Source organism: Aquarana catesbeiana, linkage group LG04 (assembly GCF_042186555.1).
Source record: "Aquarana catesbeiana isolate 2022-GZ linkage group LG04, ASM4218655v1, whole genome shotgun sequence".
NCBI classification, from domain to species: Eukaryota; Metazoa; Chordata; class Amphibia; order Anura; family Ranidae; genus Aquarana; species Aquarana catesbeiana.
The window spans coordinates 366,667,223-366,689,466 of NC_133327.1; the positions used below are offsets into that span (position 1 = coordinate 366,667,223).

Here is a 22,244-nt window from a genome sequence, read left to right on the forward strand (position 1 = left end):
AAGTACAAGGGATCCTGCCTAAGGATAACCCTGTCTTCTAGAAGTAACAAAAAAGGCTCTAATCATCAGAGCCTGTAAATCACCAATCCTCCTGGCCGTTTTAACTGCCAGAAGGAAACGTAATAGGGTTCTGAGCCACTAGCTCAAAAGACCCCCTAGATAGGGCTTCCAGTACTAAGGTCAGGTCCCACGGTGGAAACCTATTCGATATTGCCAGGGTTACCCTTTCCCTGGCTAACAGAAATCTCTTTATAAGAGGATCGAGGGCGAGTCTCCCTTAAAAAAATATGGAGAGGGACGTGGACCCTGAAGGTATTAACCGCCAGACCCTGGTCAACTCCCTCCTGGAGGAAGTCCAGGACCGCCAGGATTGTCTGCTGGGAGACTTCTCTCACTTGACACCAAGGAAAAAAAGACTCCCCAGACCTTTGCGTATATATATCGTATATACTCGAGTACAAGCACATTTTTTTGGTGCTGAAAGTGCCCCCCTCAGCATATACTCGAGTCTAGCACTTTTCTGGTGCAAAGAATCTCGGTGCCACATGGATCTAGGAACCCCAAATTTGGCGTGCCAACACTGTGGAACTAGCACTACAACATACCCAAAGCTGGGGTTCCTAGTACCAAGTGGCCCTGAGATATGGGGCCCCCAATTCGGTTCGGAAAACGTAATTCTCTGCTGCAGAAAAAGTGCTTGACGTTTTCTGAACCAATTTGGGGCCCCATGTCTCAGTGCCACTTAGTGCTAGGAACCCCAGCTTTAGATATGTTGTATTGCTATTGCCACTGGGTTTGCACACCAAATTTGGGGTTCCTAGCACCAAGTGGCCCCGAGATACGGGGACCCAAAGTCGGTCAACTGTGTCCATCTGCTGCAATGTCATTTTGGGACCCTTTGGGTCCAGAGACCCCAAATTTTGGCTGCAGCTAGGGGGCATCTAGGAACCCTTAACTACTGAGTTTGAAGTTCGGGGGACCTATGGCTGCAAATGGGCACAGTGAGGCATGCAAATGGGCATTGTTGACCCTCTTTTCCACTTATAGTAGCTGCGCATTTCTCACCCTAGGCTTATACTAGAGTCAATAAGTTTTCCCAGTTTTTTGTGGTAAAATTAGGTGCCTCGGCTTATACTCAATTGAATGAATGATACGTCTGGTGACCGACTTCCTGCTTAGCAAGAGGGTCTCGATCCCGATTTCCGAACATCCCTATTCTCTGTGGATTTCCCTCTCAAGCATGGGGAGATCCTGCCTGATTGGCAGATGTAGCGGGGGGTGGTTGAGAGACTGACCACTTCTTTAGAGTGGGGTACTATGCCCTCCTTGGCCACCAAGGTGCGTTTACAGTTAGTCTGCAGTATGCTTGGCTCAGCTTCTGTAACACCCGGGGGACCCTGCTCCCTGGTGATGGAAAAGAACCTCTGTACTTTGCTGTTTTTTCTGCAGGCAAATAGGTCTATTTCTGGTCTGCCAAAGCGCTGACTCACGACTGAAAATACGTCGCCGTTTAGTTCCCACTCCCCCTGGTGGATGGGCTGTCTGCTGAGGTAGTCTGCCTCCGTATCATAGGCTCCTCTTGTATGGACTGCCGAGATAGAGGGGGATTCTCCTCTCTGTCCAACCTTGTTAAAGTGTTACTAAACCCACAACAGTAAAATCAGTCTGTATATGCAGCATAGCATGCTTGTTATACTCACCGTGATACTTACGGGATTATTCCTCTGCTTTGTGTAAAAAGCCTGTTTTATCCTGTATGCACAGATTTTTCCCTCCCTGCACTGTCCATCTGGGGAAAGGCAGCTAACACAGGCAGAGCAGCTGACCTGCACATGCTCAGTTGTGTCTTTTATGCTGGAGAGATTAATTACTTGTTCTCAGAGGTAGCCAGGTCACATGATATTGGCATCACACATGTGGGAGTGTATACAGGCTGAAGTGGAAATCTTCTCCTACCTGAACTCTCAGCACTGGAAAAACTGTGCAGTTTATCACTGGCCGTGGTATACAGATTATCAAAAAAGGTATATAGTGGCAGTATTTTAATGTAAAAATATTTATCAGCTGTGGGCACTGTGGAGGGGGGGGGGGGCAGATTAAGTATTTTCATATTACTGGCTTTAGTAACACTTTAACTCTGGGACATGTTTTCCCTCCGTCCCCGGAAATTAAGTTTGTGGAAATGGCGCCATGCCTGGGCGTGGCCCACCCCTCTGCCGAGCATCCAGACCTGCGCAGAGCAGCCGATGCCTTGCGGCACTAGGTCTCCTGTCGCCCGCTGAGAGCCCGCACCCTGGGCTGGGGAGAGCAGGAGATGCTCCCCGCCCCGCAGAGAGAGCTCCCCTGTAGTGTTCTTTGTAGGGATCGACCGATTACCAGTAAGGCCAATTATTGCAGGCCGATATCAGCATTTTCTGAAAAGCATTTTCGCAAACTAGACCGATCTTACCGATATTGCTTGAAGGGGTTTTACCGGGGGGATGCATGCATCCCCCCGATACCATACTTTAGAGCAGACGATCGGCTTTATTGTAATGACAACTGATGCAGCTCAGCAGCCGCTCGGCTGTTATTACAAACAGCGGGAAGGGACAACCCCACCGCTCGCCCAGGCTCTCCTGTCCCACCGGGAGGCCCGAGCAACCAGCCGACACGCCCGCCGGCTGGCCGAAGACCTGAACAAAGTGATGCTTCATGCGGGTCTCAGATCTAGTACCCCGGAAGCGATGTCATAATGTTTACATTCCTTGTGACAGCAACAACAGTGATGATAAAAAAAAAAAAAAAAAAGAAGAAGTGTAAATTTTTTTTTTTATAAATGTACAGAATATCGGCAGACAATGTCGGCCTGAGAGGTTGCTAAAATATCGGTATCGTATCGGCACCGGAAAAAACAATATCGGTCGATCCCTAGTTCTTTGTCATCCTCTCCCCACGGCGCAGCAGATGGACACACAGGCAGCCTCCTCCGTCCCATTTACCACTGTCAGTTAGGAGGAAAGAGTGGGAAGCATGGCCCCTGGAGTTCTGGACACACTTTCACTGTGTCCAGGGGCCTCCAGATCTCAGGGAGGGCTCTTCCCGTTTCTACTGCCCTGCCCCCCCCCCCACTGAGCAGGGGAAAATATACCCCCTGGGAAGGGCAAAGCCCTGGCCGAGACTTGCATCCACCACTGGTCTGTTGATGGTCTAAATAAAATAAAATGTTGTTTCGCTCCATGCTGAGGGAAACACAATCAAGAACTGAGGAGCAGAGGGAAGGGCGGGGGCTTTTAACCTCTATTGTTGATTGTGTTTCCTGTCAGGTGAGACCAGTCATCTCTCAGGTGTGCCATCCTGGAAGATGACAGGAGTAAAACATTCCCCTCTGGGAACATTACAAGGTTTATAACAAACTTTGTTGCAGATTCCTACCTTTTGTTATTTTAAAGAAACCCCTGTGTTTTTCTCTGTGCCCATGTGGGAACATTAATCTAATGGGAGTGGTTTCATAATTATCAAATCAGCTGCTGCACCTGCAGGGCTCTGAGGAAATCTGCTGGGCCTGCATCTCTTTAGACGTGTTCCTATTGGGAGTATCTCACCAAAAATGCCATTTTTGTTCCAGGGGATGCCTGCAATCTGACTTGTATCTTATTGCAGACTTCTGCGAAAATTGGTGAGCCAATCACACAAGCAGGAAATTATGTTTCTGGGGGGCGTTCTGTACACCATCTGTGTACAGAACACCTCCAGGTAGCCATATTGCAGTTTCAGAAAATTACAGCGGCTGCAAATTGAAAAGGAAGGTAATTTTTAATAACATTCAATTACAACATGAATTGTGTCGCAATTGTGCGCTATATTATTTTTTTCCCCACAAAAGTGGAGCTAACCTTTAAACACTTTCCTCTTAGATTACCCAAAGCTATTTCAGTTTCAATTTCTTCACTGACTGCATGACATTCATCCAGTATACACTGAAAGAAGGTTTATGTAATTCCCAAGAATGAACTTCTCTTTATGGGGGGGGGGGGGATTGTATTGACTGCATACATAGCCAGTCTTCAAGTAGTTCTGATATTTTTCTAGGTGTTCCAAAATTTGTCATATGAGTAGTTCCCCTTATGTTCCATTTCTTAATGACATGACATTCTGGCAAATGGATATTGCAAGTAGGAAGCAGATATCTTTTTATAGCCGTCCTCTGCCTAGCAAGAGTCAATTATCTAAATTTTCAGATGTTTATTAAGCGCAGTCATTAAGATCCAAAACGGTCTTTTTCTGACTTAAAGCAAACCTGTGGTTTAGATTAAGGCTTCATGTACACAGCCTATTATGGCCGCCGGCAGCGTTTTTCGGCCAGCGGTCAAAACGGTCCTATCCTGAACACAACACTTCCAAATTCAGGAGAGGGAGGTTGAACCACCCCTAAACACCCAGTTCCTAAACGATCCTAGAAGTCTATATTTACATCAACACATAGGCTTTTGTGGAGTGGAGTTTAGGGCGCTTTCGCAAAAAAAAAAAAAAAAAACGGCAAAAGCTCCTAAACTCAAGTTTAGGAGCTGTAGTGTACATGAAGCCTAAGAAGTGAGCCAGAGGTTCACAATGTAGGTCTTTCACTGAGCTAGTCAAGAAAACATGTCATACAACCAGGGGTGTGCTAACTTTTTCATAATACTATGAAATACAGTAAATTCTTTTTGTAATTCCAGCAGCAGGAGAAAAAAAAAAAAGCAGACAGTACAAGGAACAGGAAATACAGTACAAAAGTTTCATATAGTAAGCTTAATTTTAAAAAAAAGGAGAAGTATAGTCAAAGCTATTCTGGCTATACTTCTGTAGGTCACAGGAGTGCAGTTCAGTCAGCAGCAGGCTAAAGCCTGCTGTCAGCTGACGTCACAGCACCAGTCCAGGCTCTAAAAAGATCTTCACCATATGGTCGGGATCCACCCAGATGCCTGGACCGGCACCTGGCTCAGCCTTTCAGCGATCCGCTGAGAGCCTGAACCAGCTCGTACCGCCCGCTCCAATGACAGCTGGAGGGGCAGAGCAGAGAGCCTGTGACTGACAGTCACGGCTCTATGCTCAGGATGGAGAACTGAGTGATCAGCGGTGTTTGATCACTCAGTTCTCACTGCAGAGCTGGCTGAATAGATGAATAATGTGAATTACTGAATGACACATGTTAAATTCAGCATTATAATAAATGTTTGGTCTAGAAATCTTGTTTCCATCCCAGGGCCATCTTGCTACAGAGCCAAATGTCGGCATATGTGTTTGACGTGTGCATTTAAGTTAGCACTGGAGGCATAAACAATATGGAGGGGTATTGCTCCCTGAACTGCTGAATACACTGGGGTGGGCACTAACCAATGGGAGATTGCCCACCTCTATGTCAGAAGCCACCATTATTGTAATGCATAAAGAGGGGAAAGATCACCGGAAGCCTCCTCCTATTGCCCAATTTCACTACTTTGCACAGACGTAAAAATCTTGGCCAAAGTCCTAGCAACTCATTTAAATAGACGTATTCAAAAAAAACTTATACATTCTGACCAATCAGGTTTTATTCCCAATAGGTCAACTAGCATCAACATTAGAAGAGTCTTTGTAAACATGCAGATTCCAACAGAGAATGGGGGCTCTAGGGCTATATTGGCATTCGATACCCTGGAATGGGAGTATTTATGGAGAGATTTAGAGAGATTTGGGTTTGGCCCCTCCTTTATAAGATGGGTGAAAATACTTTACAGCGAACCAAGAGCAAAAATTAAAATCAACAATTAATTTTCAGATCTGTTAAAGTTAGAAAGAGGGACGAGACAGGGCTGTCCTTTGCCCCCTTAAAATGGAACCATTAGCAATTATGACTCGATCAATGCCAGGTATACAGGGGTTCCAGATACGGATGTGGGAGGACAGGAGAGCACTGTTTGCTGATGACGTCCTGTTCTTTCTTGGGGGATGTTGAAACTTCATTAAAAACAGTGATACAAATGGTAGGAGAGTTCGGACGATTCTCTGGTCTGGTTGTCAACTGGGAAAAATCGGCTTTATTGCCAGTCAACCCTCTTGGCAACCAGATACCGTCTGGAACTCCCCACCTCAAAAGCTGTCGTAAAGTTGAAATACCTGGGCGTTTGGATTACAAGTGATATAAAACAATATCTCAATGGCAACTTAGCACCGTTACTACTTAAATTAAAACAAAAAGGAGATATCTGGAGCCGACTCCCATTATCTGTAGCAGGATGTTGCAATCTAATAAAGATGATATGGCTACCACAGATACTATATCTTCTTTATAACTCCCCAATTTGGATAGGCCAAAAGTGGTTAAAAAAAAATAGAATCCCTTTTTAGGGACTTAATTTGGAAAAAGGGCCAAGTTAGAATTAGTTTGCAAACTATGCAGCTTCTGATTAAAGAAGAGGGTATGGCGGTTCCACACCCAAGATCATACTTTTTGGCATCCCAGCTCCAACATCTAGCGGGCTGTGGTGCCTTTGGAGTGGGGAATTCCAACGTTAGAATGATGATAATGGGGGCCCCACATAGCACACTAATAGAGGTATTAGAAGCAGACTCATTTGTAGATGCCCAACGATAAAATTAATTAGTAAAGTATGGCAGGTGTCGAAGGCACTGTTGGGGTACGGTGGGATATCAGAATATGCCCCTTTATGGAACAATAGAAAATTAGCGGAAGTAAGAGGTATAGATAGGCCCATGGAATGGGAGAGACAGGGCATTAGCCGCTATGTCAATTATATGAGGGTAATCTTATGAAAACATTCCAAGCTGTAAAACGAGAGTTTGATATATCGAATAACTTGTTTTATAAATACCTTCAAATTAGACACGCTATTCAAGCAGAGTTTAGGTCACAGACAATCGAATGGCCCTAGATCCCCACTCTCTCAAAAATAATCAACACAGACACATCTAAAGGCCTAATTTCAGAGCTGTATGCCAAACTGGAGGCTAAAACATTAAACAGAGTAGGACCCTCTAAGAGTAAAGCGGGATGGGAGAAAGATGTGGGGCCATTGACTGTGGAAGAATGGGATAGGATTTTGAAACAAGAAGAATTGGTATTGATTTCTCCTTCGCAGAAGGTATCCCACTTGTTCCTAATATATAGAGTCTACTATACCACTAAAAAAATGTTTAAACTCGGGTGGAGACAAAATGATGAGTGCCCCAGGTGCAGGGCGACAGGGGATTTTTTTCACATGGTATAGAAATGCCCGAAGCTATTTAGATATTGGGTGAAGGTAGTGGACAGGATAAATAAAATCTTTAAAACTGTAATATCACCGATTGCCAAGACATGCCCATTAGGGGATATGGAGGAGGCTAGAGTCTTGAATGATACTATCGAAGTAGTCTTCAGATGCCTATTTCAGGTGAGAAAATCAATTGCACAGAAATGGCAGGCACATACCCCCCCCGACTGTGGAGAATTGGGTTGAGATTATCAACTCAATGACTTGTATTGAAAGTGTTTTATATTAGGCAAAGCAACTATAGGAAGTTAGAGTGTGTGGAGACCTTGGCTGGACGAGATGGGGTGTCCCCTATAGGGGGAGGGTTGCGAGTGGATAGAGCTTTTTTCTTTTGTTCACCTTTTGCTGCTGCCAGCCCCCCTTGCTGGGTGATCTTGGATGCTCTTCGCCCTTGTATTTATCCCTTTTGAGTGTTGTTTTCTATTTCCTTCTGCGGTTCTGCAATTAATTTTATGCATGCATAACCAATGACTAGGTGGTGTGGGTGAAGAGGGGAGGGTGAGGGTTGGGAGGGAGGGAGTGGGTAGGTAAAATAATAATTGCATTATATACTGTAAGGCTTCATATATATGTTTTATGATGTTATACCTTTATTACTTGCGTAATAATGTTATAATAAATCAATAAAATTATTGAAAGGAAGCACTAGTGGCAGTGCTTCGTTCTGTAAGTGTAATACTCATCTTTTATATATTAAAAACGGAGAGCATTAGATCTTGTGTGCCTCCCTTTCCTTCCCATATACATCTGGTGTTCCTGGGTGTCTGAGGACCTGTGTATCCCATTGCGAGGAGAAAGGAGTAAGGACTTGCCAAGCGTCTGTCAGAACCAATATCCCTGAGGGGAATACAGCTTGATTTGACATTTCTGGTAATGCAGGGGTTATGGCCATGAGGTGAGTAACCAACTTATATGGTGGTGGCGATACGGAGCAATTTTAATTGGATCACAGTGGCGATTGCAGTATTTATTGGACTTTAACCACTTCAATACCAGGCACTTAGACACCTTCCCGCCCAGACCAATTTTCAGCTTTCAGCGCTGTCGCAATTTGAATGACAATTGCGCGGTCATGCTACACTGTACCCAAACAAATTTTTTATCATTTTGTTCCCACAAATAGAGCTTTCTTTTGGTGGTATTTGATCACCTCTGCGGTTTTTATTTTTTGCGCAACAAATAAAAAAAGACCGAAAATTTTGAAAAAAAACACGTTTTTCTTTGTTTCTGTTAAAACTTTTTGTAAATAAATACGTTTTCTTCTTCAATGACGGGCACTGATATGGCTGCACTGACGGGCACTGATACGGCGGCACTGATGGGCACAGATGAGGTGGCACCGATGAGGTGGCACTGACGGGCACTGATAGGCGGCACTGATAGGTGGCACTGGTATGCGGCACTGATGGGCACTCATAGGTGGCACGGATGGGCACTCGTAGGTGGCATTGATGGTTACTTATGGGTGGCACTGATAGTTGGCACAGATGGGCACGGATGGGCACAGATAGATGGGCACTGATGGGCACTGACAGGTGGCATGAATGGACACTGATGGGTGGCACTGATGGCATTGCTTATTTGCAGTGATGCCCCTAAGGGTGGCATTGCTGGGCATCACTGCAACATAATTGTGCCAATCAGTACCCATTTGTGGGCACTGATTGGGCACATGTGGATGGCCATGGGGTACATACCTGGCCATCCACATGTTGCCCCTTCCCTGGTGGTCCTAGTGGCGATCCCTGGTGGTCCAGTGTGGTGATCTGCGGGGGGGCTGCGCTGATAAACAATCAGCGCAGACCCCCCCTGCCAGGAGAGCCGCCGATCGGCTCTCCTCTACTTGCGTCTGTCAGACGCGAGTGAGGAAGAGCCGATCAACGGCTCTTCCTATTGACAGCGTGATCAGCCGTGATTGGACACGGCTGATCACGTGGTAAAGAGCCTCCGCCGGAGGCTTTTTACCAAGATCAGTGTAGCGGTGTGTCAGACTGACACACCGCTCCACCGATCGCCGCGATGCGTGCCCCCGGGGGCGCGCTGCGGCATGTTATCCTGCTGGACGTCATATGACGTCCAGTCAGGATAACAGAACCACTTCCCGGACGTCAATCCGCTATAGGGCGGGCAGGAAGTGGTTAAAGTTTGATTTTACACAATTTTGGAATGTGAACAAAATTGTTATACACTGTATAATTTGAGTTTATTGGAATTTTCACATTTTTTGAAGTATAGTTTTTAGTATATGGCAGATTTTGGTTGTGCTACACTGCTTTTTTATTCATGTACATCTTCACCATAGGCGTGCGCACAGAGTGTGCCTAGGCACACACTAATCCCCTAGTGCGCATTAGCATTTTCACTCTGTGTAGCAGCAGGGAGATGGAAAAAATCTCTCTGCCATAAGAGAAGTGCTTATGCACTTTCACTGTGCTGGCAGGGAGATCAATGTGCCAGGGACCTATATAGACACAGACACACATTCCTGTTTGAGCTTTGGGGTGCACAGTCTAATGCAATATGCAGCGCACACCTATGATGTCAACATTAGACTGGAGAAAAGTCAAGATGGACACCAGGACATACTGTCAGGATGCAACATACAAGCTTCACATCAGGCAATAAAAGCTTTCCATATGCAATGCTACACCTTCTGGCAGGCTGACTTGGCGAGGGTAGAAATTACAGAACAAAAACACCCCTATTCCTTAGGACTTGGGCTTCAACAGCCATTCTGTCAAAATATGCAATCCTAAAGCAGGATGAAGAAGAGAGTGCATAGATAAAAGGGAAAACTGATCCCAAGGAGTCAGCAGGGCATCCATTTAAAATGCCCAAGGATCCCCGATTCAGGACACAAACCTTTTCAGTCTGTTGTTGAACCTGGACACCAAGAGATTCACATCTGGCATCCCCCAGTAGTAGAAAAATCTCTGTGTAAGGCCCATTATCCCCAATTCAGCGAGGGTCTGCTAAGAAAGTTCACTTGACATTTTCCAAAGCACTAGTGTCTGCTGGTCATTTGACATTGGCTTCTGAGTTCCCTGAGAAGCCTGTCATCCAGGGGATACCCAGGTCCTTAACCCCAGAACCAATGGGGTTGATTCACTAAAACTGGAGAGTGCAAAATCTGGTGCAACTCTGCATAGAAACCAATTAGCTTCCAGGTTTTATTGTCAAAGCTTAATTGAACAAGTTGAATTTAGAAGCTGATTGGCTACCATGCACAGCTGCACCAGATTTTGCACTCTCCAGTTTTAGTAAATCAACCCCAATATGTCGTTATAAAACACTCTGGAGGCCATGTAAAGGCCAAAAAGCAATGCCTCAAACTGGGAGTAGCAATCTTTCACCGCCCACACTTAGCCATAGGATCCTCCTCATGTGGACAGACATAGTCCCCGCCCTCAAAAGCGGCATATGGAATCGTTCAAAGGATCTATTGAGAAACACAAGGCTCTCGAAAAATCTTCCAGGAGCAGGCAAACAGCAAATCCTCAGAGTCTGATTCTCTGTGATAGAGCATAGGTTTCGTGCAGACACTAAGGGCTTGGCAAACCCCCATCTGAATTCCTAACCGTTGTCAAGCGCTCCTTGTTCTACCCAACAGCCGCTGCCTAGCACTGCAGGATCACATGACCAGGCCAGAGCAGACTTAGTATCCACATCTTTTTTACACAGGTTAGGCAGCAAAAGGTAGCAGGAGGGAGGAGTAAAAAAATTTTTAAATATAGTTAAAGTGGCTGTAAAGACACTTGTAAAGTCTCTCCAATCCCCTCTGTTAGATAATGCTATGTTCCCCAGTCTGTGTGATTTTTTTTAATTTTTTTTAAAAGCTGCCAGGTACCTTATTCCATAGCGCCGATCACGTGACCGCCTGGCTCTCTCCTACTCACTGCTATAGTAGGAGGGGCCGAGAACTCCCGCTGACGTCAGCCAGAACCAGAAGAGGAGCGAGCCGGGTGGTCACTTGAGCAGCAAACAGCGCTATGGAATAAGGTACACAGTGGCTTTTTAAAAATAAATAAGTAAAATCACACACACTGGGAAACATAGCAGTATCTAACAGAAGGAATTGGGGAGACTTTACACTGTTTACACTATTCTATCATCAGGAGGTGAGGATCGGGGAGCTGACGGGCAGAGAGAGGACAGAGGAGAGCTGCGGATGATGGAGGCACGTAAACTGACCATGGTGTCAGGGCTCAGCATGATAAACTGTGGTCAGTTTACAGAGGGGAGAGCAGAACCAGGCAGAGTCAGCCAGGTATTTCAGGTGTTACAGGGGGCCAAATTACACAGCACAAGCTTTAAAGGAACAGGATCTATTTTTTTTTTTTTTTTTTTTTTTTTTAGGGTTACAAACACTTTAAGTGTTTGGCTGGAATTCCACTTTAGCCTAGTCAGCGGTGGGAGAACCTCACACCTTGTAGATTTTTTTTTCTCTGTGGAGTACTGGTGAGCAAAATGCTTTGGTGGTGAAAACACTTCTTTGGGCGAGTCCAATTAGCATACATCACTTCTCGTGAGTGCACTAGAAAGCAGAAGGAAGGGACTTTGTTGGCAGCTGCCACAACCCAAAACTATTGACTTTATGAGAAAAGGGTTCCAGCAACAGTAACATCAGATAAGTACTATGCACCACATCTGCCAGGAAGCCCACTATGATCTTCTGTGATAGAGAGCCCTGGAACCTCAAATTCCTCCTAGGTTAACTTGTTCACAGAGGATTCCTTAATCTCAAACAACTTTCTACTCCTTATCACAAGGATTTTCCTCTGACGCCTCATTTTCCCACAAAAGGGGAGAAGGAGAGCACCCACACTTGCAGCCCAGGCATTTAAAAGCAGTAAGAACCCCTGGGAGCAGATTATGCAGCCCAGATAAAGCTGCAGAGCATTTCTCCCTTGACACAAAGGAAGTGACAATTGTGCAGCTGAAACTGTAGAATACCAGATAAGGGCACAGATTAAGGGTTATTCTAACCCACTGGGGAGCTAATGCAGAGCAAAATTTGCAGGGGTTCGTCGCTACTTGATATATGGATTTCGGTGCTCACCCCATAGTCTGTCCTCCACCTCTCTTTTTCAGCATGGGGCCACTGTTTGCTAGAAATTGAAAAAGACCCCTGAACCCCTGGAGGGAAATGACCACCCAGCTGAGAGGAGTGTTGGCCCATGCAAGTCACTCCCAGTAGACAAGTGTCACACTACTTTTTGTACCTGGTGTTGAGTTGCATTAACAGCTTACAGTGGTGTACGACCAATGCATAAACAAAAGCTCAGAACGCACATGTACTGTGCGCCCAGGAACCAGTAAAAATGCCTCTCTGGTGTCAGAGACATATGTAGGCACTTCCATCACCTTTAAGACACTTGCTAAAAACTAAGAGAAGGGTTATGCCTGGGTGGGGAATCCTGCCTTTTTTTTGGCCAGTGTCCATTCACCTGAAGGTGGCAGCATAACTCTAGTCATGAATATCAAGTCTTCTGTGTCCTGTGATGTATGAATCCAAAGACAAATGCATTAAAATTCCAGCAATACTTCACAGAATCATTTAATATATGGGTGATCAATAGGGATGCACCATTACCCATATCGGTGTCGATACCAAGTATTAGCACTCGCGAAAATGCTCCCGAAACCGATACTTTATGGTGCGATTTAAGTCCATACAAAGTGAATAGGCACAAATCACACTGCAAAGAATTGCATGCGATTTAAACAGGAATGTGGTGCAATTCCTGTCCAAATAGCATGCGGTTTCCCCCACCACTCCTGTGTAAACCCAGGCTTGACATAGTGATTTTAAACCTAAATTCACACAGAAGCAGTGTGAGAAAACTCCCTGCATGACGGGCTCCACCAGCTCTGGCTCCCGATCCAACTGTGGACATCTGCGGCTGCAGCTTGGACTCCTCCTGCCTCTCCCATGGCTTTGTTCCCCACATCTCCAGCAGCTCAAGTCATCCACTGGTCCCGCTGTACCAGCTTGCCGGGCTAGATGACTTCTGATTGGTAAACGCCGTCCATGTAACAGTGCTGACCAATTAGAATCTCTGTAGTCCACGCTGCAAGGAGGAGAGGAGAGAAAGCCACAGATTTCAAATCCCTGGAATGGGTAAGCAGTTTCTCAACGTCTGACAGCCGGGGATCGCGGCAATCTGGTACAGTGGGACAGGGGGGATAGGGAGAGGGTCCAGTGGATGGCTCGTACCGTTTATCTGCAAGTACGAGTACCGATTCTTTCGGTAAAATAGGTGCAAATCGCACTGCAAAGAATCACATGCGATTTGAACAGGAATGCAGTGCGATTCTGAATCATATGCGATTTCCACAACTGCTCGTGTGTGCATGAACTCCGTAAAGAAAGTGAAGCACCATGTAGTGCAGCAATAGGCAATTAAAATGTTATAACAACTCACAAAGTAAATATCTGGTCAAGTTCATATCTGCAGTGGCCTCGTCCCGCTGATGATAGCAAACCATGGCCGCTGGAGGTGCTCACAGAGCTGGAGAAGTTCTAGGACTCCTGTGGGTATAGGGCGGAAGTGATGTCAGCTTGGGGGCTGACCAATAGACATTTCCTCCAGCCCTATGAGCCCCTTCAGCGGTCGTGGTTTGCCATCATCGGTGGAATGGGACACTGTAGATATGGATTTGACTACATATTTACTTTGCAAGTTGTTTTAACCACTTCAGCCCCGGAAGGCCACTTTTTGCGATACGGCACTACCTCTGACAATTGCGCAGTCGTGCAAAATTGTACCCAAACGAAATTTATGTCCTTTTTTCCCCCACAAATAGAGCTTTCTTTTGGTGGTATTTGATCACCTTTGCGGTTTTTATTTTTTGCACTATAAACAAAGAAAGAGCAACAATTTTGCAAAAAAACACAATATTTTGTAGTTTTTTCTATAATAAATATCCCCGTTTTTAAAAAAAAAAAAAACAAATTTTTTCCTCAGTTTAGGCCGATATGTATTCTACATATTTTTGGTAAAAAAAATACAAAAAAAAAAAAAACGCAATATTGATTGGTTTGCGCAAAAGTTATAGTGTCTACAAAACAGGGGATAGATTTATGGCATTTTTTTTTTTTGTATTTACTAGTAATGGCGGTGATCTGCGGACACTTTTGACACTATTTTGGGACCACTGACATTTATACAGCGATCAGAGCTAAAAATAGACATTTATTACTGTATAAATTACACTGCCAGAGAAGGGGTTAACACTAGGGGGCGATCAAGGGGTTTACTGTGTTCCCTGGGTGTGTTTTAACTGTAGGGGGTGGGGGGGGGGGGGTGGGACTGACTAGGGGAGGAAAGAGAGAGAGAGATCAGTGTTTATACTTCGTATTGGGAGCATTTTCACTAGTACGACTACTCGTGAAAAACCTTAGTTAGACTTACTGGTAACGGTATTTCTACAAGTCTTTCAGGACAGCACCTGGGGAAAGAGAACAGCTCCGCCCACTTTCCCAGGAAACACTGCAGTCAGTTTTCTTTATAGAGCGGACACTTCCACCATGGCTTCAGTTGTTTTAGAGTACCTCCAGCCATGCTGAAATTAGATAATCAGAACATAGCAATAACACCACATTTTATAACATTAGGGTGGGTCATCAGTGCTGTCCTGAAAGACTCGTAGAAATACTGTTACCGGTAAGTCTAAGGTTTTCTCACCTCGTCTTTCAGGACAGCACCTGGAGATAAAAGAGTACTTACTCTAGGGTGGGACCACCGCCTGTAGGACTTTTCTGCCAAAGGACTGCTCCAATGCAGAAAGCAAATCCAACCTGTAATAGCGAGTAAAATTGGAGAAGCTTGTCCACGTAGCCGCCCTGCAGATCCGTCCTGGAGAAGCCCCTTCCCGTTCCGCCCAGGATGCCGCTACTGCCCTGGTTGAATGGGCCCCCACTCCTGCGGGAGGATCTACCCCTGAAGCTATATAGGCTTCATTGATGGCCATTCGTAGCCACCTACCTATGGTGTTTTTGGAAGCACCATATCCTTTACGTGGGCCAGAGAATAGTATAAACAGTGAATTTGATTTTCTGAATTCACTTGTGATCTTCAGATAATGTAGTATACATCTCCTTACATCTAGGCTGTGAAAATATCTTTCCCTCGTGCCGGATGGTAAAGAGCAGAAGGTCGAGAGAACCATCTCCTGTGACCTGTAGAATACCGTTGAAACCTTAAGTCAGTTCTCAGCACTACCCGGTCCAGAAATATAGAACTGAAAGGTTCAATAATGGACAAAGCTTGCAATTCACTTACCCTCCTGGCTAAAGTGACTGCCACTAAAAGTGCTAATTTAAGCGACCAAAATTTGATTGTCGCTTCCTCTAGAGGTTCGAAAGGCCTTTTAGTCAGACCCTGTAATACCAGAGAGAAGTCCCATTTTGGGAAAAACTTAAAAGGTACTGGCCTAGCTCTGGTCAGTGCCTTAAAAATAAATAAATAAATAAAATCTAATAATAAGCGATCCTGGGATAATGGTCTCTCCAACAACACCGAAAGAGCGGCCACTTGCACCTTTAGGGTGCTAGTTGCCAACCCTTTTTTCATTCCTTCGTGTAGGAATTCTAACACAGAAACAACTTCCTTTGGTGAAAACACTTTGCTTGAGTACCAGGAATTAAAACATTTCAATGTCTTAAAGTAAATCGCTCTGGTGACCTTCTTTCGGCTGTCTAGTAGTGTTGAAACTAGTTTATTAGACAAGCCCTTAGTTTTTAGGATCTGCTCCTCAGTAACCAAGCAGCTAGTCTGAGGTGCTCGATATTGGGGTGTTGAAGGGGCCCCTGGGTTAGAAGATCTCTCTGTAAAGGAAGAAACCAGTGGGGTTCCACCAACATCTTCTGTATGGTTGAAAACCATGCCCTTTTGGGCCAGAACAGGGCTACTAAGATCATCGCTGTAGACTCCCTCTGTAGCTTTTTTAGTACTAATGGAATCATTTGGAAGGGGGGAAAGGCGTAGCACAAGTGAAAGGTCCATGGTTGCGCTAGCGTGTCTAGTCCTTGATCTCTTCTGTTCAGGGAGAAGTAAGTCTCTACCTTTGTATTGGAGTGGGATGCAAACAGGTCTATTTGGGGAGTTCCCCATCTTCCTGTTATTCTCTGGAATACATCTGTATTCAGACTCCACTCTGATTCCAGTACCCTTTCCCTGCTTAGGAAATCTGATTCAGATCTCCTTTTAGGTGTACCGCCGTCAGGGATGCTTTTTCTGGATTCCGCTCCTGACATAATTTGTAGGGCTGAGGAAAGGAACACCCTGCTCCTCGTGCCTCCCTATCTTGTTATATAGGCCACTGCTGTGGCATTGTCTGACAGCACTTGAATGTGGTGACCCAGAACTTGGTCCCTGAAAGCCTATTCCCAGGAGAATGGCCCTCAACTCCCTCCAATTGGAGGATCTCCTGGCCTCTCTGATTGTCCATGCTCCTTGGGCCATCTGTCCATTCAGATGGGCACCCCAACCCCAGAAGCTTGCGTCTGTTGTCAGTCTCTGCTCTATGGGAAAAGTCCAAAGCAGACCTCTGTCCAAATTTGACTGACTCCTCCACCATCAAAGTTTTCTCTGAACTTGAAGGGGGATCCTGATCAATTTCTCCAGCGGTTCTCCATAGGACCAATTCCTGAGAATTGTCTGCTGGAGATCTCTTGCATGGTGGAGACGTGCCCATTGCGCTGCTGGTATTGAGGACGTTAGGAGGCCTAGAACAGACATGGCTGCCCTGATTGAAATTGGCAGATTTGTTTGAGTCCCTTTTACTTCCTTCTGAACTTTTTCTATCTTGTCCTCTGGGAGAAAAATTCTTTCCTGAATGCAACTAATAGTATAACCCAGAAACTTTATTGCCTGAGACGGAATCATATTTGATCTTTCTTTGCAAGACTCTCCAAGTGTGTTCTCGTCTCTTCTAGATCTTTCTCCAATAGATCCCTTGTTCTGGCAAATAGCAAGAGATTGTCCAGGTATGGGACTATTGATATCCCCTTTAGTCTGAGGGGTGCTAGGGCCTCTGCTATAATTTTTGTAAATATCCTTGGTGAGGACGACAGGCCAAAAGGGAGGGCTCTGAACTGTAAATGTGACATTGACTCTCCCATCTTGACCGCTAATCTTAGGTACTTCTGCGATGTTGGAGCTATAGGCACGCGCAGGTACACATCTCTCAGATCTATTGATGCCAAAAAACAGCCTGGGGTCAGAAGATTTGTTACTGAAAAGATTGTGTCCATTCTGAACTTCTTTACTTTCAGGTTAAAGATTAAACAGAATTTCCCTGATGGTTTCCTTACCAGGAATATGTGCGAATAGCACCCTTTCCCTTCCTCTTCAGGGGCAACAGTTATAATCTCCCTCTTTTGGATGAGTTCCTGAAGTAGAGCTGACATCCCTAGAGATTTTTCTAGGTCCCGGGGAGCCTGGGTTACATAAAAGCGGTTCGGAGGGGATTGAGAGAACTCCAGGCTGTAGCCCACTGCTATTATTTTGAGGATGAATGGACTGGAGGTCGCTGTCCTCCACTGTGGAAAAAAGGCTTGCAACCTTCCTCCCAGTCGGAGCACTGTCATTGGCTCTTTGCGGTTTGGCCAGGAAGTCGGAATAGTACCCCTGACGTCCCCCTTCATCTTTCGGAACCTCCACGGTCTTTTATACCCTGTCTCTTTATTCTCTTCGGTTTGTCGAAAAGAACGAAAATTCTTTTTGGCCTGTGGAACTACCTTCTTTTTTATTGGGAAGGCTTTTTTCTGATCAGCCGTTCTATCAAGTACGGCTTCCAGATCAAGTTCCCCTTGAAAGGTAACCCACATAATTTTGCCTTTGAAGCGGTATCCCCTGACCATGTCTTAACCCACAAAGCTCCGCGAGCTCAGTTCACCAAGGCCGCGGATCTTGCCGACATTTTAATAGATTCGGCAGAGGCATCTGCCACGTACCCTACGGCTTTCTGTAGTACAGGCAGAGTGTCTAACAGGCCCTTGCGAGAAGTTCCTGCTTCAATGTGCGTTTTTAATTGCTCGAGCACTTTCCAGGTTCCTAGCCACCACAGTTGATGCCATAGCTGGTATTAAATTGGCTAGAGTTGAATCCCATGCCTTTTTTAATAGGGAGTCTGCTCTCTTGTCCATGGAGTCTTTCATGACGCCTATGTCCTCGAAGGCCAAGTCTGTGTTCCATGACACCTGTGAGAAGGCTGCATCAAGCTTTGGCTTTTTATTCCAGACCTGATCACCATCGTCCTCGAAAGGGAATCTTCGTTTGAGAGATTTAGAGAAAAAAGGGGCCCTCTCTGGATCCTTCCAATCTCTTTTCACCATTTCGGATATAAACTTATGTACTAGGAATACCTGATGCTTTACTTCCCCCATACCCTGGAACATTTTATTGTGCAGGGACAGCTGAGCCTTGTCTTCTTTGATGTTTAAAGTTGTATGTATAGTTTTTAACAGATCATCCACTTCATCTAAAGACAATCTATAGCGAGAAGAAGAAACTTCTTTTTCTTCGTCCTCCTCTTCCTCAGAACCTGGGGAAACACTTCTCTCTTCGTCCTCTGAATCACTGTTCCCTCTGGGTACAGGAATACGTGGACGAGAACAGGATGGCAAATTGCCACTACTGTTTGGCTGTGCCGCCGGATGTTTATCCAAAAAAGAACAGAACGACTCAAACGTGTCCGCTAGTTCTTTTCTAAAGGAGTTTAATAGTTCTCCTGGCTGGGTAGCAGGTGTAGCTAGGGAAGTTTCCTCCCTAACTAGATCTGCTATACAGGTCTTGCATAACGCTTTAGGCCATGATTCCCTAAGCGTATTCCCTGCGTTCCAGCTGCTGGAACCGGAAGCCGCGTCGCGTCAGCGGAACCCCCGCCCCTGGCCAGAGTGACGCGCTCGCCACCCGGGACCCAGAAAAAGCATGGAGGTTAAAAACAAACAGAGGAGATGCCGCTCTCACCTCTGTGAAGCGTGCCTTCTCCTTCCAGCCTAGAGCTGCCAGTCTGATGAGGGCGGGACCTCCTGCAGCCTGAACCCTTGCCGGGTATGAAGGGGAGCAGACACCAAGAATCCCCCTCACATAAGGGGATATGCTGGGCTGGCCTGAAGAAGAAAAGACAAAATACACAGGTATGCCCCATACTGCCTCCACCTGGCAAGAGCGTAGCACACCCTTGGTTCCCTGCAGCGCTTCCACCATGGTCGGAGGAAACACTACAGCTAAGGCCATGGTGGAAGTGTCCGGTCTATAAAGAAAACTGACTGCAGTGTTTCCTGGAAAAGTGGGTGGAGCTGCGCTCTCTCTCCAGGTGCTGTCCTGAAAGACGAGGTGAGAAATACTCAGTATCGATGCATCCCTACAGGAGGTCATACAGGGAGGTTTCCCACACAGCTCCTGTGTGAACTTAAAATCACTGACAGGCATGGGTTCACACAGGAGCGGTGCGGGAAACCTCATGGGATTTGGAAAGGAATCGCAGCACATTCCTGTTCAAATCGCATGCAATTCTTTGCATGCGAAGGGACAGCTACACCCGCCAGCAGTGTATCTGGGGGAAGGGACAGCTTCACCCGCCAGGAGGTGTATCCGGGGGAAGAGGGCAACTACATCAACCAGCAATATATATGGGGAAGGCAGCTACACCAAATAACATTGTAGAGAAGCAGTAAACTGACTATTTGTGTATCCAGGGAAAGGTGCAGCAATATCATCCAGTGGTTAATGCAGGGGGAAGGGGCAGTGTGACAAACCCAAACAGGACAGGGGCATTTGGGAGAGGGACTAGGGGCTAGCCTTCTACCCACTGATTATGGCCCATGGAGGAGAGTGGGGATTTTGTCTGCTTCTCCCGGTCAGAGCATGGAAAAGAGCTGAGGTCCCATGGAGAGCACAGATCATTCTCTAATGATGGACAACATCATGAGGAACGCTGAGAGCGAGGCTTGGATTAATTATCTGAAGTGGATGGAAAAGGTGTAATATTAATCTTGTACAGGTTAATGGTCAGGGGAAATATGGTGGCCCTCCTGCAGACTGGGTTGGAGAAGCTCCTCCACTCAGGACAGAAATATTTCTCAACAATCTCCCTCAAGAAATCTACAAAGATAAATTAATTCCACTTTGTCGGACTGCTGGAATCTTGTATGAGTTTTGTCTTATGACGACTTGTCTAGATTGCACAAGTGAAAGCTGGTTAATGAGATTTGGACAGCCCTGGGTCTACTTTCTGGGGAACTGGTGCTGAACTGTCTAGGTGGGAACTGACCCGAGTCACCTAGGCTTGTCTAGGTAACTAGTTGTTAATTAGCTTATGTTAGCTGTTCATTAGATGTACTGATGATTAGATTCCTGCCTACAGTTTGCATTGTTTAGGTAGAATAATGTGATCAAGCTCTTACTCGATTTTGTGTGGTATATATTCTATGTGAATTTACAATAAAGTCAGTTCCAGTTTGCACCTAAACTAGGGTGAAATTCTCAGCTATAATACCTGGTTACAGAGTGGAGGAAACTGTATCTTGGCGGAAGCACCCAGGCAAGGTGCCAGGTGATGCGTCACAGGCAGCTACTACAGACCGGCGGTGTATCCGGGGAGGAATGAGCAGGAATGTGTATCCGGGGAGGAAGGGGCGGCTACGCCGACCCCGCCGTGTATCCGGGGAGGAAGGGGCGGCTACGCCGACCCCGCCGTGTATCCGGGGAGGAAGGGGCGGCTACGCCGACCCCGCCGTGTATCCGGGGCGGCTACGCCGGCCCCGCCGTGTATCCGGGGCGGCTACGCCGGCCCCGCCGTGTATCCGGGGCGGCTACGCCGGCCCCGCCGTGTATCCGGGGCGGCTACGCCGGCCCCGCCGTGTATCCGGGGAGGAAGGGGCGGCTACGCCGACCCCGCCGTGTATCCGGGGAGGAAGGGGCGGCTACGCCGACCCCGCCGTGTATCCGGGGAGGAAGGGGCGGCTACGCCGACCCCGCCGTGTATCCGGGGAGGAAGGGGCGGCTACGCCGACCCCGCCGTGTATCCGGGGAGGAAGGGGCAACTACTACAGACCGACGGTGTATCCAGGAGGAAGAGGCAGCTACACCGACCCGCCGTGTATCCGGGCAGGAAGGGGCGGCTACACCGACCAGCTGTGATGACATGCCAATGATCTACCCACAGTATGCCAATGAACTCCAACCTGCTTTGTGGGACACAATCTGTGACACACTGATCTGAGATGTAGGAAACACTGCTACCTACAATCTATAGCAAGCTGATGTGCGAGGTGGATACTGGGGAAACACACGAGTACTTATCTCCGGGTATTACTGACAGGAAATGCATTGAATCACCACAAATGATATCCATTCTCTCAGTCACAGCCGACAATATGTCCCATATGTAAAGCCCCAGTCATGTCCGCATCATGCTCAGAGCCATCTATTATGTACAGGGCCCCTTCCATCCCCCCAGCACTCACCCGAGTTCTGGTCCCGGGGCCACAGGTAATATGTAGCCGGGATGACAATCAACCCCACGAAGGATGTCAGGAAGTAGAGGAACGTGTTGCCACTATCGTCATACTGGAACTGCTGTCCGGCCATGGCCGCCTCTACTTCTCCTCGCCGGGAGAATCACCGGGAACCCGGACCCTCACAACACCACACCACCAACACACCGATGGCCGTCACCCGGCGAAGGCCCCGCCCACCACCTCCTCTGTGTCACGCCCCCACTTTACGTTCCAGCATTGAAGCCTCGCGACAAAGCGTATTGGAGACGTGTTATTTTGCTCAAAAAAACTTTATCAACAAATGACACAACGTGACGTGAGGGAGAATTAAATAAACTTTACTTAAAAAGAGGCATGTACTTGTCGTTGTCATGGCAGGATGATAATCAGTGGACTGCGATCATCTTTAGAGCCTAGCCATCTTTTTTTTTTTTTTTTTTTTTTTTTTTTATGGATCGGAC

The 22,244-nt window shown here is 46.5% G+C and overlaps 1 protein-coding gene across 2 annotated transcripts in view; it reads right to left on the reverse strand.

The window, feature by feature from the left end:
- SEC63 (SEC63 homolog, protein translocation regulator) overlaps nucleotides 1-22,004 on the reverse strand; it is a 115,561-nt gene extending 93,557 nt beyond the window's left edge. Inside the window, exon 1 of one of the 2 annotated variants that reach the window (XR_012243902.1) lies at nucleotides 21,751-22,004. Coding sequence is in view for 1 of the 2 variants with exons in the window: in XM_073627034.1 (XP_073483135.1) it covers nucleotides 21,751-21,874 (124 nt within the window). In the remaining variant the exon portion in view is untranslated. The remainder of the gene's footprint in view (nucleotides 1-21,750) is intronic. The other variant, XM_073627034.1, reaches the window with a different exon arrangement.
- Between the last annotated feature and the right edge of the window lie 240 nt (nucleotides 22,005-22,244).